The sequence below is a fragment of the Eumetopias jubatus genome, unplaced genomic scaffold, assembly GCF_037043125.1.
Source record: "Eumetopias jubatus isolate StellerSeaLion01/CBP00866 unplaced genomic scaffold, mEumJub1_p1.0 scaffold_4, whole genome shotgun sequence".
NCBI lineage: Eukaryota > Metazoa > Chordata > Mammalia > Carnivora > Otariidae > Eumetopias > Eumetopias jubatus.
In genome coordinates, this window is record NW_028274810.1 from 149,227,913 (window position 1) to 149,246,154 (window position 18,242).

Consider the following 18,242-nt stretch of genomic DNA (forward strand, 5'->3'; position numbering starts at 1 on the left):
TTGTTTAAAGTTTTCAGATGAAAGTATATATTATTCGGGTATACAACTGAAATAAGGAATAATGTTGAAGTTGTATAATATAGTTTGGGAATTGTTTTATAGATAAATGTATAATTGTAAGAATATAGTAATGAAAATGTCATATTTTGTGTTGAAGGAAAAATACACAGATTGGAGATGTATACACACACATTCACATATACATACATAATGCTTTTGAGTAATATCTGACATCTTCAGCAAAAAGAAATATTAGTCAATTCATGAGTCAGGATTGTGTTTATACTTCTCTTTTGACGACTGTATGTCTTGATCGCATACATTAGTATATTAAAATGTTGAATGGTGGGATATCAGGTAAAGAATTTAAATTTTACTCATGAGAATTCAATTTAATGAATTAATTTTCACATTTATGAATCTAATTTAAAAATCATATTAAAAAATAAACCCTTGCCTGTTTTTTTTTTGTTTGTTTTTGTTTGGTTGTTTTGATTGTTTATGCAAGCAGGGATTTCTTCGGTGCCTTTTTTTGCATTGGGCCTAGCGGTAAACTGTTATCAAAGATCTTCTCTTTTGGTGAGGAGGCAGACAAGTAAATTGAATTATAGGGCAGTGGATGTCAAAGTTGGGGTATAGAGTAGGCTGCTTTCATATTAGTAAAATAAAAAGTACATAAAGCAACATAATTATTTTTTGCAAGTATTATGGAAATAGGATTTTTGAAATAAAGGGGCCTTTGAGATCATTTAGTTCAGTGTCTTCGCATTTGAAGAAAACTGAGGCCAGAAAGATGAACTGAAATTGCTGAAATTAAAATAATTATTGACAAATTTGGGATAAAAACCCCAAATTAAAATTCCTAGCTCTACTGGGTGTTATACACAACTAATGAATCATTGAACACTACATTAAAAACTAAGGATGTTAGCTAACTGAACATAATAAAAAAAAAATTCCTATCTCTCTGTGAGCTTATCTGAGACTTAATTGAAAGAGAGTGGAAGCTTTTGCTTCTGCTTTTTTATTTTTTATCCAAATATTTTATCTGTCCTGCCATCTCTTTTAACAGGCTTCCTTCTCCTTTATTCTTCTTTCTCTTTGCCTTCCTATTACATAATAGAGGGATATGGGGAACCAAAAGAATAATGTGCTTATCCAAAGATCTGAGTTAGAGTCCCGATTTTGCCACTGAACTAACTGGTTCTTTGACATCTTGGGGTAGTCCCTTACCTCATTCATGGCTTTGTCTCCTCAAGTCTAAAATGTGGGTTCTAATCACTGCCAAAAAGACATAGAGTGCTGCAAATGCTGTGTATAATACTTGTTGACTGAATGAAAATTTTATCGTGATTGTATATATATGTGTACATGTATGTATGCATATAACATAAGAACCCTTTGTGTAAGTGGTAAATAGTTGATGATACTCATTTATTTATCTTGCCAAGGGTAGAATTAGGGTGTAGACTTAAAATGAAAACATGAAAGATTTTATAAGCACTAAGTGATGTGCTTCATTATTGTGAAGATAGGCATTTTAAAATTTGAACTGGTGTCCCATTATTATTACTATTTTTTTAAAGATTTTATTTATTTATTTGACAGTGAGAGAGAGAGACACAGCGAGAGAGGGAACACAGGCAGGGGAAGTGGCAGAGGGGGAAGCAGGACTCCCTCTGCGCAGGGAGCTCGATGCGGGGCTCGATCCCAGGACCCTGGGACCATGACCTGAGCGGAAGGCAGATGCTTAACGACTGAGCCACCCAGGCGCCTCCTGGTGTTCAATTATCGATTGGTGGTTTAAGTTTTATCTTTCTTGAAGATGGATGCTTTGTTCTTGAGTAGTGAATTCTCCTCACCTCTGTCTTCTCTTTTTTCCCCTTTGTGCTTTTCAAAAGAGAAAAAAAAAATGGGGCCATTTCTTGGTTAGGAAAACACAAGGAATATACTCTTGCTTTGCTACTGGAATATAGAGGCTGGGGGCTGAATTTTCCATTTTCACTCCCTAATCCTCTACCTGCCAGGAACTGACCTAAAAGATGGGAGTTCCTTTTAGTTGATCAGAAACCTAGGAAGATCCATAGAAAACTTTCCTCTGGGTGACTGCTAATGGTAAACATGACCAAACTGTCATTCCTGTGACTGTGTATTTCTGCATTGGTGGATATTAATTTAATCTCCTGGAACCTGTTTTCTTTATCTTCTCTTCTCACTTCTGTCCTTCTCTTTTTCCTTTTTGTTTTATTTTAAAAATCTACTTCATTTTTTAACCATTATATAGATGTATAAGTATAGCCCCAAAATAATTTTGATGAGTTTATTATCTATCTGACTTTAGATTTATTAATTGAGAACTGCTTTCCAGTTATATTTGATTTTGTATTTTTTGGTGATATTTTAATCTTTTAAATTGTATTAGTATATTTCTGCAGAATTACATTATTATTCTATGGTTACTTTTTTTTGCTGCTTTGCAGAGATTTCATGAATTTGACATTCATGAACATAATAATTAACTTTAAATAAATAATGATGGTGAAGTCAATGGAAAACTTGTCATCCTTTCTCAATCTTCTGATTAATAGAAGTAGTAGTCCTTGTGTGTATAGAAGTGAAGATAATGGGAGCCTTTATGTTAAATTTAGGGTGCCTTTCCAAAATAAGAAGCTGTGAGCATTAGCAAGTGCAACTTGGAAAAATTCCAACCTGTACTTTCAGTTGGAGATAAGTTCTCTTTGCTCTGAATACTGAATTATTAAATGTTGTGGCTTACTGAATTCTTTACTAAACAATAGTGAATTTCATTGGCTTTGAAATATTTTGGGGCAAATGAAGTTTGGAAAAAGCTCTTTGAAATCTCACAGTAGTAAGGCATGAGATTATTTTTTAATTTTCTGTTCTGGCTTAGTATTAGTTTTACTAAACATCAACTTTTTTTTGCCACAAATGATGGCAGATAGTTATAGGCTATGAGTAATTAAAGCAAGATAATGTAGTTGCTGACAAAGTAAAATTGCAATACATTAATAGTTAAACTTCCATCTTTTTCTTAAGATTCTCTTGTAATGTCACGACCTGACAGTAATCAGCAGTGGATGTTCAGTAAGAACCGCTTTCCTGTTGTGGATGTGGTGATAGATCCTCATCTTGTGTATCATCTCCGACCACATCAGAAAGAAGGAATTGTATTCCTTTATGAATGTGTAATGGGAATGAGGTAGGAAAATAAACAATTTGTTTAGTCTAATCTGACTGTTTTGTTTTGTTTTTAAAGATTTTATTGTTTTTTTAAGTAATCTGTACATCCATCATGGAGCTTGAACTCAACCCTGAGATCAAGAGTTGCATGCTCTACTGACTGAGCCAGCCGGGTGTCCTTAGTCTAATCTGAGTTTTGATTTAACCTGTAATGGTTTTCTAGAAAAAGCCTGATATGATGAATCTCAGTACTTCATGAATGATACTTAATGTGTGCATTTATTCTAAAAGTGATTTTTGAGGATGCCATGTGCCAGACATCCTGCTAGGAGCTGGGCATATAGGAGTCAGGACCATGGTCCCTACCCTTAAGCATTTTTTATTTAAGATTTTATTTATTTATTTGAGAGAGAGAGAGAATGAGAGATAGAGAGCACGAGAGGGAAGAGGGTCAGAGGGAGAAGCAGACTCCCCGCTGAGCAGGGAAGCCCGATGTGGGACTCGATCCCGGGACTCCAGGATCATGACCTGAGCCAAAGGCAGTCGCTTAACCAACTGAGCCACCCAGGCACATTTTTTAAAGTATTTGAGGAAATAGGGACATATAGTCAACCTTAATGTGGTACAATAAGAGCTTACTAGTATGAGAAAGGGTTATGGGGGCAAAATGGAAGTAGCCTTTAATTCTGCTTATGGAAAAAAACGTTTTCTTCTTATCTTACCTCTACTTAAAAAAAAAAAAGTCTCCCCCACTCCTGTTTTTTTATTTATTTTTTTTCAGATTTTATTTATTTGACAGAGAGAGAGAGAGAGCGCGCGTGCGTGCGCGCACAAGCAGGGGGAGAAGCAAGCTTGGGGAGACTCAATCCCAGGACCCTGGGATCATGACCTGAGCCAAAGGCAGACGCTTAAATGACTGAGCCCCCCAGGCACCCCTCCCCCACACCCTTTTAAATAGAGTTTTCTGATAAAGAATTGTAGTATCCGCTCTTGAAGATACTTTAGAGGATACACACAGACACACAAAAGCCAGACGAAGTAAAAAAGAATCAAAGGAACCTGCTAACATCTTGTTATATTTCCTTCTAGTTCTTTTTGTTTTGTTTTGTTTTTAATGCATAGGCCCTTGATTTTTAAATTGATCATTTAATAGGAAGTTGAGAATGTAAATTCCCCCAAACTCTGAGAACCCTTTGAATGATGACAGGTTAAGGGATTACTACATCCCAGAAACTTTCCAGACTCATGTTCTTTCTCAAAATATGATCTTCTTGGGGCGCCTGGGTGGCTCAGTGTTTAGGCGTCTGCCTTCGGCTCAGGTCATGATCCCAGGGTCCTGGGATCGAGCCCTACATTGGGCTCCCTGCGCAGCGGGAAGCCTGCTTCTTCCTCTCCCACTCCCCCTGCTTGTGTTCCCTCTCTCGCTGTGTCTCTCTCTGTCAAATAAATAAATAAAATCTTTTTAAAAAAATATGCTCTTCTTTTTGGAGATCTTGTCTCATTTGGCGGGGAAAGCATCTTTACTTTCTTTCACTTTTCAATGTAATCAAACCTGAACTTTTGAACTCCTAAATATTCTTTGATTCTAGATCTTTTCTGGCACCCCACTGCAGCAGTGCTGGTACCTGATGTCATACAATTATATTTTGTCTGGATTTTTGCAGCGGCACCTAGCTTGTGTATCTGCTTCTGATCTTCCTCAAATTCATTCTGCTTATTGCCGCCGGCTTGATTTTTCTGAAAAACAGTTCTGAACATGGCATTTCCTTGCTTAAAATGTTTCAGACTCTCAGAACTTAGAGCAGTGTTTCCTGATCTGTAATATGCACTCCACTGGTGTTATGTGGGATCATTTTAGGTGGACATGGACAAGCCTTGTTTTTTATTTTATTTTGCTTTATTTAAAAAATTTTAAGGATTTTATTTTTAAGCAATTTCTCTTTTAAAAAAGATTTATTTATTATTTTAGAGAGAGAGAGAGCACAAGTGTGTGGGGGGGAGGGCCAGAGAGAGAGTTCTCTGCTGATCGTGGAGCCCAACGTGGGGCTCCATCTCATGACCCTGAGATCATGACCTGACCCGAAACCAAGAGTTGGATGCTTAACCTGACTGAGCCACCCAGGTACCTCTAAGTAATCTCTATACCTAATGTGGGACTTGAACTCACAACCCTGAGATCAAGAGTTGCACACTCCACTGACTGAACCAGTCAGGAGCCCCACACCTTGTTTTTAAATTCCAATAGTAGCATCTTTAGTTAGTGAATTGTTGGAAAAAAGTAGCATATTAAGTTTTTGGTCTCATGGATAAATTATGCTTGAATTTTCAAATATAAGTAAAAAAGGGAGCCAACTTAAAAATAAACATAATATAACACATATGGTATCACATATAGCAAAATCGTGATGGTAGTCATGAAGGACTGATGTTTGGGAGACACCTGCAAGATACAGTCTGAACTTTCAAGGATAAAGTATGCCATCTTTAGTCTCTCCCTATCTTGCCAGGTTCATAGCTTTTGCGTTTCTTTGCTTGGAATTCAGTTCAAGCTCCAACTATGTTGAACTCCTTGATTCATGTAATGAATTCCTCTTCACCTTTGAAAAGGGCCATCTTTTCAATGAAGCCTTCCTGCTTCCTTCCTTCCACTGTGGAAGGATGGATCACTTTTCTCTCTGCCACTCACTATATCTCAGTTGACATTTGGTCTTGCATTGTCAAGTTGTTGGTCTAAAATGATAATAGTGGGGGTGCCTGACTGGCTGGCTTAGTTGGTAGAGCATGCATCTCTTGATCTCATGGTTGTGAGTTTGAGCCCCGTGTTGGGTGTAGAGATTACTTAAAAAAAAAAAAAACTTTTTTTTTTTTTTTTTAAGATTTTATTTATTTATTTGACAGAGAGAGACATAGTGAGAAAGGGAACACAAGCAGGGGGAGTGGGAGAGGGAGAAGCAGCCTTCCTGCCGAGCAAGGAGCCTTATGTGGGGCTCTATCCCAGGACCCTGGGATCATGACCCGAGCCAAAGGCAGACGCTTAATGACTGAGCCACCCAGGTGCCCATAAAGTCTTTTAAAAAAATGATAATAGAAGCATCTGGATGGTTTAGTCGGTTAAGCATCTGCCTTTGGCTCGGGTCATGATCCCAGAGTCCTGGGATCGAGCTCCGTGTCAGGCTCCTGCCGCTCCCCCTGCTTGTGCTCTCTCTCTCACTGACAAATAAATAATAAAATCTTTAAAAAATTGATAATAATGGCTGTAATTCATGTTTGTGATTTTTTTTCTTACTTATTTTTATTTTTTAAAAATTTTTATTGTTATGTTAATCACCATACATCACATCATTAGTTTTTGATGTAGTGTTCCATGATTCATTGTTTGTGCATAACACCCAGTGCTCCATGCAGAACGTGCCCTCTTTAATACCCATCACCAGGCTAACCCATCCTCCCACCCGCCTCCCCTCTATTTTTTCTGTACTTTGAAATGGAAAACATATAGTTGAGTTTTGGTTATTATTTTTACTAATAAGAAAATTAAACTATAATAAAACTGTACTTATTTTTTTTAATTTAAATTCCGGTTAACATACAGTGTAATATTAAGTTTCAGGTGTACAGTTGAGTCATTCAACCCTTCTATACAACACCCGGTGCTCATCATAAATGCCCTCCTCTGGTGCCTGGGTGGCTCAGATGGTTAAGCATCTGCCTTCAGCTCAGGTCATGATCCCAGGGTCCTGGGATTGAGCCCCACATCAGGTTCCCTGCTCCGCGGGAAGCTTGCTTCTCCCTTTCCCACTCCCCCTGCTTGTGTTCCTTCTGTCACTGTCTTTCTCTCTGTCAATAAATAAATAAAATCTTTAAAAAAAAAATCTAAAAAAAAGGTCTTTATTGCCCTCCTCAATACCTATCACCTATTTAACCCATCACCCCGCCCACCTCCCCTCTGGTAACCATCCATTTCTTTGCTGTAGTAAAGAGTCTGTTTCTTAGTTTGCCTTTCTCTTTTTTCCCTATGCTTGTTTGTTTTGTTTCTTAAATTCCACATATGAGTGAAATCAACATAACTCATCATTAGGGAAATACAAATCAAAACTATAATGAGATATCCACCTCACACCTGTCAGCATGGCTAAAATCAGTAATGCAAGAAACAACAGATGTTGGCGAGGATATGGAGAAATAGGAACCCTCTTACACTGTTGGTGGGAATGCAAACTGGTGCAGCCACTCTGGGAAACAGTATGGAGGTTCCTCAAAAAGTTAAAAATAGAACTACCTTATGATGCAGCAAATATTTGCCCAAAGAATACAAAAATACTCATTCAAAGGCATACCTGCACCCCAATGTTTATGGCAGCATTATCTACAATAGCCAAATTATGGAAACAGCCCAAGTGTCCATCGACTGATGAATGGATAAAGAAGATGTATATATACACAATGGAATACACTACTCAGCCATAAAAAAGAATGAAATCTTGCCATTTGCTATGACATGGATGGGACTAGAGTATTATGCTAAGTGAAGTAAGTCAGAGAAAGAACACTGTACTTACTTTTGGTACTATCCTTAATTCCTTTGGACTTTGTAACTTTTTAAAAGATATATAAATAGGGGCGCCTGGGTGGCTCAGTTGGTAAAGCATCTGCCTTCGGCTCAGGTCATGGTCCCGGGGTCCTGGGATCGAGCCCTGCATTGGGTTCCCTGCTCAGTGGGGAGTCCACGTCTCCCTCTCTTTCTCAAATAAATAAATAAAATCTTTAAAATATATATATATAAACATATATATATATTGAAGAGCTTTAATAGCTACAAAGTGATATAAACATGCCCCTTATTAATAATATTCTTTATAATATTTAATTTTAAATTGCATTAAGTGAGTGGGTCTGTAGGATAAGACTATTACCAAGTTACATATATTAGATCAATATTTAGTTTTTTTTTTTTCTTACAGTGCAGAGAGCACGATAATTGAGGACTTCATTTACTGCCAGAGAATCATAAATATAGCTCAACAGATCTTTCTGGTTAAGATTGCAATGTAGTTTAAACTGTTTAGATGTCTAATGCTGAACCTGATAAAAATTGCTCAACTGTTAGTGATGAGAAGCACAGTTATAGTTAAATTATTCAAATCTAGTTATAAAATTGGGATACATTTCTAGTCTCTAAATATATACATATGATAGTAACATGATTTAGATTTAACTGTCGAATTTCAGATTTGTTTTAGTAATTTAGTTGACAGTAAATATATAATGAATATAATTATCAAAGATTCAAAAGAGAGATTATTGTAAATGAGCTGCATGAAAATCTAGATATAGGGTTTGGGGGGGGTAGAGTTTGTCCTAATTACAAAATATCAGCTTTTGGTTCTTGACTAATAAATGACGGTATTAGGGGCATAAAATATTTTCCTATTGTGACTAAAAGAAATATAATTATTTCTAACAGAGTGAATGGAAGATGTGGAGCTATTCTTGCTGATGAAATGGGTTTAGGGAAAACGCTGCAATGTATTTCACTCATCTGGACTCTACAGTGTCAGGGACCCTATGGAGGCAAGCCAGTAATAAAGAAGACGCTTATTGTCACACCTGGAAGCTTGGTGAATAATTGGAAGAAGGAATTTCAAAAATGGCTAGGAAGTGAAAGAATCAAGATATTTCCTGTTGATCAGGTAGGAGACTTATAACAGTTCATCTTTGGTCATTTTCTAAATCTCTTTGCTTTTCAAATCAACACTGCAGTTTTCACTGTTTGTAGGGTAGTTTTTCAAGTGCATATAACTCTCCAACTTCCTTGCATAAAAATAGCATCTTGGCTTACAATTTGGCTTTTAGTTAACATTCTAATTAATGTCTGTCAAGAATATGCTGCTTGAATTTGATTTTGTAGTTTTAGTCCATGATTTGTTAGATACTATCTTTTTTTTTTTTTTAGGACCATAAAGTAGAAGAATTCACCAAATCTCCATTTTATTCTGTTCTTATCATCAGTTATGAAATGTTACTTCGTTCTTTGGATCAAATTAAGAATGTAAAATTTGATCTTCTAATCTGTGATGAGGGGCATCGTTTGAAGAACAGTGCCATTAAGACAACTACAGCCCTAATTAGCCTCTCTTGTGAGAAAAGAGTAATTCTAACTGGTCAGTATTTACTTTGGGGATGATATGATAGAATTTTTGCCTACTTACCATACAAGATTTGTAATATGCTTGGCATCCAAAGAATTGGTGGTGCTGGATGGAATGCATACTAAAAAAACCTATGGTAATTGAGTTTTGGTAGGATTCTGAATTTTCAAATCCCTATGTAATTTTCTGCAACTTAGATTTTGAAGTATTTGAAAAATAAATACAGTGGTATCATGGTAAAGAATCTAGGAGATGGGTGTGGACTGCCTCTGCTTGGTTCCTGAGGGTGATATGTATAGCTTTGGGCAAGTTATTTAACTTCTCTTTGCCTCAGTTTCCTTATCTATGAAATAAGGATTATAATACCATTTACTTCATAGAATTATTGTGAAGGTCAAAGGAGTTAATTCACATAAAGTTTTTGGAAGACTACCTGACACATGGTAAATGCTTAATATAAGTATTCCTTTTTTTTTTTTTAAGATTTTATTTATTCATTTGACAGAGAGAGACACATTGAGAGAGGGAACACAAGCAGGGGAAGTGAGAGAGGGAGAAGCTTCCCGCGGAGCAGGGAGCCCAATGCTGGGCTCCATCCCAGGACCCTGGGATTGTGACCTGAGCCGAAGGCAGACGCTTAACGACTGAGCAACCCAGGCACTCATATCCCTTGTTTTTATATGTATCTGCTGAATGCACATAATTTATTGCTGGCCGAACTTGCTGGCCCAGACTGGAAAGGTGGGATGGCCTATATGTAAATACAAGAATCTTTTTCTACTCGCTTCTTTTTAGCCTAGACTAGAATCAGGCCTGAGTAGCTCAATGTAGCTTTCCTCCCACAACTCACTTTGGTCTTGTGTGGCCCTTCCAATTTCTGGAGAATTATCGTTGTTTGAATGAGAGCTTCCACTCTCCCCTGTAACTTGGTCAATGGTTGACTCATATAGAGGTAAGTGGAAAATGCCAGAGCCCTTGCCTTAGGGTAATTTCAGTACCAACTTTATGGTACAATTTATGTTCTGAGCCTTGCTATAATTTATCTCAGGCTCAAGGAGGCCATCCTTGCTTAGTTTCTTCCCCTGCTATTCTCTGATTCCATTATTCTCTTTCTCCTGAGAGCTTTCCCTCCATAAATGTTGTATAGCCAAATCCCTGTCTTAGGCTCTGCTCCTGGAGAACCCAGTCTAAGACACAAATCCTTCCCTGCATCTATTATTGGCAAATGGGATCGGACTATCATGAGTGGCTTGGATTAGTTAGCTGGGGTTGGGTAAATGTCTGGAAGCCAGCCATAAGGATCCTTATACCTTTGTTTCCCCTTTCTTTCTTGCCCTTTTCATTCTGCGTATCTTTATTAGTCATCGTCAGGGAAATTCATTTAAAGGCTTATTAACAAAATACATACCAACATAAATATATTTTCTCTAATTCTTTCTACTATTGGTCCAAAAATTTAGAACTGACTAGATGTGTTAAAAAAATTAATAAGCATTGGTCCAGGAGTTGACCCATTTAATTTTGTGGGAAGCAATCATTAAATTCCCTGGCATTGTAAAATTTATGTTGTCTATGTTAATGAGAAAGTGCATTTTTATTTACCTCTTATATATAGCTCTTATATTATCTCTTATTTATATATTTGGACAACTTTTTCTATTCTGTTATTTGAATGTCATCTGAAAGTATACTGTTGGACTGTGCTGATTTACATGTTCTTTTGATGTAATCATTGAAACATGCTAATGTTTCTTTGAAAATTAGTTAGCAAAAGTTATTGAGTATGTAATATATGCAGGGTATATTAATCCATTTGTGTCAACCTTTAGGATTAGTGAAGATCTCAGTCTGATCTGAAAACTTTGAAAGGTAATAGGTGCCATTCACTGAGTGTTTACTAAATGTTAGGCACTGTGCTATAGTGTGCCTACAGAGTCTCTGCTTTTCACTGTAATACCACTGGGAAACTGTTATCTTCCCACTTTTATAAGTGAAAAAATTCTGAATTTAACTTAAAGAGCTTAAGAAACTTGTCCAGAATCACAGTTATAATAATATTAAGAATCACTAACAGTTATGGAACATTTATTGTGCTTTAGGCACTGTTCTTATATATGGATTAACCAATTTGATCCTCAAACTCTAGGAGCTGCATTTTATAGAAATCAACTGAGGTATGTAATGTAACTTGCTCAGGGTCACTCAGAGTAAATGATACAGGTGGAATTTGATCCCAGGCTAGTCAGACTCCAGAGCCTGTATGCAGCCACTATGCTGAATTTAGTACACAGTTAAAACCAGAGTTAAAAATTTATTTGATTCTTAATATTTTTTGTTCAGCTGGGTTTGGCTGCTCTTTCTCAGTTCTAAAGCCTTTATTTTAGTTTTCTTAGGGAAGAGAGTACAATGTTCTGCAAACCCCTGTGACTGTAAAACACAAACTTGACCTTTTTATCACTTTTTTCTTTGTTTAGGTACTCCAGTTCAGAATGATCTTCAAGAATTTTTTGCATTAATTGATTTTGTAAATCCAGGAATATTAGGCTCTTTGTCATCTTACAGAAAAATATATGAAGAACCCATCATTATATCAAGACAGCCTTCTGCTTCTGAGGTATAATTTACTTGTATAAAAGTTAAAAAAAGCAGTATGCCCAGGAAAGTCATCCACAACTTGGGCATTATTTAATTCAGGAAAAATTAAATTAGTGAATTCTTTATTTTCCCACAATCCTTCAACTCTTTCTGCATTCTTTATTTTAGAAATATCACATTAAAAAAATCATAAGTAGGTACTTCACAAAGAATTATAAATGACAGTAAACATAAAAATATTCATTTTACTGGTATTGAAAAAAGTAAACCAAAATAACCATAAAATAACTTTTATACTCTTCTATTGGTGTTTTAGTTGGCTCAATATACATAGGAATAGCAAGTATAGATGAGAGTACTGTCCTCTACTGGTTAGAATGTAAGTTGGTACAACTGGAGACTAGTTGGGCAGCATGTATCAAAAGCCTTAAAATTGTATATATTTTGTGGTGTGGCAATACCACTTTTAGGAATTTATTATAGAGAAATAATCATAGATGTGCTTAAAGATTTAGCTGTAAGGATAGAAAAGTATAAGGAAACAAATTGGAAACAGACATTTCTAAAGATAGGAAAATGGTTAAAGCAGAGTCTGCATGTTGTATACACAATGTATTTCATGGAATCTAAAATAATATCAATTATATGCATCACTATTTTATGAACCACTAAGGAAAACGTGCTATCAATTATAAGAAGGCATCGCTTATAAAAAACAATCTATATCAGAGAAGTTAAAGTGTAAAAAAAAAAGTCTCAGAATTAATAAAATGATAGCAAATATTTATTGAGCATTTCCCATGAACCAGGAACTATACAAAATAATTACATGAATATATTTAATAGCATGGAAAATATCCATCGTACATTATTTAAAAGTAAAATCACATTCATTTATTTACCTAACACATATATATGTTAAACACCTGTAGTGGGCCAAATTCAGAGTGTTAGATCTTAGGGAATACAGTGAAGAGCCAAACTGACAGGTGCCTTGTTCCCATGAAGCTTCAACTGTAGAGGTCTGTTTTTGTTACAAACAGGAAAATAAAAATAAAATGTCAAATACATTTACAGATTGACATAAAGAAAAAAGACTTGGAAGATAGATATAAAGTCATGATAGCAGTGGTTGTTTCTGGTTGATTAAAGTAGGTTTTAATTTTCTTAATTTTAAATAACTATATTTTCTTGCTTTTCCTCAATGAACCTATTTGTTTTCAGTGAACCTATGTTTTTGTAATAAAAGTTGAAAATAGTTTTAAAATAGGGGAATTTTTTATGATTTTAATTTTTTAAAATTTTTATTTATTTTTCCAATATTTATTTTTATTTATTTTTAATTTTTTTAATTTAAATTCAATTAATTAACATATAATGTATCATTAGTTTCAGAGGTAGAGTTTAGTGATTCATCAGTCTTCAACTCTTCCTGCATTCTTTATTTTAGGAAATATCACATTAAAAAAAACATAAGTAGGTACTTCACTAGGTACTTCACAAAGAATTAAATTTAAATTTTTATTTATGCTACTCATTACATCATGTGGGAATTTTTTATGATTTATATAGAAATGAATATATACATAAGGGATTTTATTTTAATCTTCACTGTGAAGTTATGTATACTCAAAAGAGAATTTAAACATATATTTCACTCATATGGTATTTTGATTTAAGGTATTGTGGTAAAAATTTAGAAACAAACCAAAGGAAACAGACAAATTGGAAACTAGCATTTCTAATGAACAATGTGTAATGATTTTGAAAGAATTAGCTGTGCCTTGTGTTAGTAATTTCTTGTGGGTTTAATTTTAGGATCAATAACTTGTCAAAATATTTGCTTCCAAGAATTTGCTGAATTAGTTCTTTGTTGATGATTTTAAGACTTATGTACCATGATAGTCTTCACATAAAAGCTTACTTTTAGAATAATTTAGTTTGTAGATTGTTGATTTCTGATGGCTCTCAATGTGCCAGTAGCCAAACAAGGATTAGGAGACTGGTTCATTTAATTAAATGATTATGCTGAAACTTTAAAGAGATGGTGGTTGGTTTTTCTATCCCAAACTCATATTGCATTTATTCTGTAAAAAAAAAAAAATCTGAAGGGACATAATTAGTAAATGGTTTATTATTATAAGGTGTTTAATATTCCTTTTTAGTTACAAGTATTCTTTGTTTATAACACCTTTAAGTTTGCGATTTTTCCATAGGAAGAAAAGGAGTTAGGAGAGAAAAGAGCAGCTGAACTTACTTGCCTCACTGGACTCTTTATCCTTAGAAGAACCCAAGAAGTCATAAATAAATATCTTCCACCTAAAATAGAGAATGTAGTCTTTTGCCGACCAGGACCGCTACAGGTTGAGCTTTATCGAAAGCTGTTGAATTCTCAGGCTGTCAGGTTCTGCCTTCAAGGGTTGTTGGGAAGTAGTCCTCATCTAATATGTATAGGAGCTCTGAAAAAACTGTGCAACCACCCCTGCCTGTTGTTCAACTCTATAAAGGTAAGTAGTATGTGAGACTGTGTCAAGGATATGAGCTAAGGGTTCTGTGTCATGTGAATCTAAGAGGGCAGATTGGGCCAATCCCAGGAGTTGCATTTGTGGGTTTTCCAAAAGCTTTATGGCCTCTCCGATATATTTCATCTGTACAACTTATCCAGTCTTCCCTTTGTTGAGAGACTGTCCATATTCATAGGACTAAAGTAGGGGTGAAATGGATGTGAGGCACTGCCTTCTAGAATTTGCCCCATGCCCTTTGGTATCTCGTCTAATACTTTTTTTTTTAAGATTTTATTTATTTATTTGACAGTGAGAGAGAGACAGCGAGAGAGGGAACACAAGCAGGGGGAGTGGGAGAGAGAGAAGCAGGCTTCCTGCTGAGCAAGGAGCCCGATGCGGGGCTCGATACCAGGACCCTGGGATCATGACCTGAGCCGAAGGCAGACGTTTAACGACTGAGCCACCCCGGTGCCCCTCTCGTCTAATACTTTGCTGTTTTCTCTCCCTATTTTATATAGCCAGTCAGTTTTGTTTGGTGCAGACAAATATAAAATTTATCATTGAAAATTTAATTTTTCCCATTATAAAAGTAATACATGATACATTCAATTCGTATGAAATTTATAAAATTCAGAAAATCAGAAGAAAATTAAAGTCATCTGCTGGTTAGAATATAAATTGGTACAACTGAAAGAAGGTTTGCAATTATATCAAAGCCTTAAAATTTTATGTCTTATGGCCTGGCAACACTTTAAGAATTTATTATAAAGAAATAAAGCTCTCTAGCCAGAAAAAAAACCCATATTTTGGTATTAATAATCTTAGCCAATACTTAATAAGGACTTATGTACTAAACACTAAAGGCTTTTCTAGTATTGTTTATTCTTTATAAAACTCTATGGAATAAGTATTGTTTTTACTATCCCCACTTTTTGTTGAGGGAACAGGGGCTCAAAGATACGCATATATAATCTTGGTCTACAGAAACTTAATTTTATTTATTTATTTTATTATTATTATTATTTTTTAAAAGATTTTATTTATTTGAGAGAGAGAGCATGAGAGAGAGAGAGCACACATGAGAGGGGGTAGGGTCAGAGGGAGAAGCAGACTCCCTGCTGAGCAGGGAGTCCGATGTGGGACTCGATCCTGGGACTCCAGGATCATGACCGGAGCCAAAGGCAGTCGCTTAACCAACTGAGCCACCCAGGCGCCCCGAGAAACTTAATTTTAATAATGCTGTGCTTACTATTTTAAAGATTTATTTATTTATTTGACACAGAGAGAAAGAGAGAGAGAGAGAGATTGACAGAGCAAGCACAAGCAGGGGGGAATGGCAGGCAGGGGAGAAGCAGGCTCCCCGCTGAGCAAGGAGCCCATTGTGGGGCTCGATCCCAGGACCCTGGGATCATGACCTGAGCCAAAGGCAGCCGCTTAACCGACTGAGCTACCCCGGGTGCCCCTATGCTTACTATTTTAAAATCTACTTTTTTCACTAAATAAATCATGAACGTTTTCTCAAATTAGGTATCTTCTCCAAGTGTGATTTTTAATGGTTGTATAGTTGAACGAACCATTTGGATAGTTAACAGACATAAGGCAGTTTGGAGTTCAGTGAGAGTTTTCTGTTTTGGAGTTAGAACTGGGTATTAGTCCCCATTCTACTATTTACCAGTTCTTTAACGACAAATTTAATCATGGTCAAGTTACATCTGTGAGCCTTTATTTTTCTTATTTCTAAAGCAGAGACAATAATAGCTTCCGGATGTTATTGTGGCAACTTGATGAAATGGTATGGAAAGAACCTAGCAGAATGCCTGGCCATAGAAGTTACACAGTAACTCTTAATACTCTCTTATCCCCAGCGCATGCTTAACATTTTATTAAATAAACAACTTTTATTCTTTTATTTTTTCTTTAAAAAGTAAAAGCATAATTTGCAAACAAAATGAAAGAAAACCTGTGGGTGCTGCATTATGCTTGAGGTCAATAGTTATATACTTAAAAATGGAGTGTTCTACCAGAATTCTTCAAGTTTATCCTAAATGAGTTATATTTACATAGTTTATCATAGGAGAAGTCTGTAACTTTTAAGTAGGTAGGATGATAACAATTTATTAATCACCTTTTTAAGAAGCAGATTTTATATACAGTGATAAAAATTAAACCCTTTGGGCATGATGCCCAGCAAAAATAGAAGCCCCAATTCTTCCTTAAAAGGCAGCCCAGAATGCACCAGTTAACCAGTAATAGGCATAGGATACTACAAGCTTCAAAGAGGGTACATAATTTACAATCTGAGACTTGTTTGGTAAAGCCTTTCCTCTAACATCATAGCAAATGAAGATCGCTAGAAAATGCCTGAAACGAGCATTCCACGTGTATAAAGCATTAAGTTTAAGCCATGTTTTTGTAAATATATTCCTGTTGAAACTAGTTTTTTTCCCCCAAGTTCAGTCAGGGTGATGGGTTTCTTTTCAGGAAATGTGAGTGTAATATAACCAAAAAAAGGATTAATTGATAATGAAAGCATTTTGACTACAGAGAGTCAGAAGAATGAGTGCCGTGACTAGCTGATCTGAGAGGGCTAACTGGTAAATCCCTGTGATGGAGGTGATACATCAGACTGTCCTAGCATAAAGATATTATCTATTAGTTGATTCTTTTTTTTTTTTTTAAGATTTTATATATTTGACAGAGAGAGACACAACGAGAGAGGGAACACAAGCAGGGGGAGTGGGAGAGGGAGAAGCAGGCTTCCCGCCGAGCAGGGAGCCTGATGTGGGGCTCGATCCCAGGACCCTGGGACCATGACCTGAGCCGAAGGCAGATGCTTAACGACTGAGCCACCCAGGTGCCCCTATTAGTTGATTCTTAATTAGGGGTCTTATGCATTATAATCTGGAAAGCTTTTAAAACTACATTTGTCCTTGGGGCGCCTGGGTGGCTCAGTTGTTGAGCGTTTGCCTTCGGCTCAGGTCGTGATCCGGGGGTCCTGGGATCGAGCCTAGCATCGGGCTCTGCTTGGCGGGAGGCCTGCTTCTCCCTTTCCCACTCCCCCTGCTTGTGTTCCCTCTCTTGCTGTGTCTGTCTCTGTCAAATAAATAAGTAAAATCTTTAAAAAACAAACAAACAAAAAAACTACATTTGTCCAGGCCTCAACCCATATGCACTGATTGAGAATCTGAGAGTAGGGGTGCCTGGGTGGCTCAGATGGTTAAGCGACTGTCTCCCTCTGACCCTCTTCCCTCTCGTGCTCTCTATCTCTCATTCTCTCTCTCTCAAATAAATAAATAAAATCTTAAAAAAAAAAAAAAAAGAGAGTAGGACCCAAGTATGAGGATTTGGAAAAAGTGATTCCCCAGGGGATTCTGGTTACATGTTCCTGGCTAAGAACTTAGGCCATAAGATCACCATCTCCCTTGTATTTTGATTTAATATTCGTAAGACAACTTTCTGGTAATGATTTGGCTTGCCTTTTGGTTTCATATGACAGAATGCATAGACCAATTGGTTTAAATAGGTGGGTCTCCTTTGAGAATAAATTTATATTCTGACTTAGTCTCTTAATTTGATACTTAGTATGGCTCATTTTTCTAGAGCTTAACCATATTCAGTTTCTGAACATGAAAATTTGTGGACTAGATCCTGGGTCTGTCTGTGGTCCTTTCGTGACCTCTCCAGGGTGTTGGCATTTTAGCAGACCTAATCTGAAGCAGCCAGCATCCGTCTCTTTCCCCTTGTATATCCCAGTAATATTAATATCTTAGGGTTCCAGGTATTTTTAATCAAG

At 36.2% G+C, this 18,242-nt stretch overlaps 1 protein-coding gene across 1 annotated transcript in view; it reads left to right on the forward strand.

Moving 5' to 3' along the window:
- Positions 1-18,242, forward strand: part of RAD54B (RAD54 homolog B) — a 50,503-nt gene that overhangs the window by 17,036 nt on the left and 15,225 nt on the right. Inside the window, exons 5-9 of the mRNA XM_088023116.1 lie at positions 3,058-3,220; positions 8,666-8,891; positions 9,155-9,362; positions 11,825-11,964; positions 14,162-14,452. Coding sequence (XP_087879242.1) covers positions 3,058-3,220; positions 8,666-8,891; positions 9,155-9,362; positions 11,825-11,964; positions 14,162-14,452 — 1,028 coding nt within the window. The remainder of the gene's footprint in view (positions 1-3,057; positions 3,221-8,665; positions 8,892-9,154; positions 9,363-11,824; positions 11,965-14,161; positions 14,453-18,242) is intronic.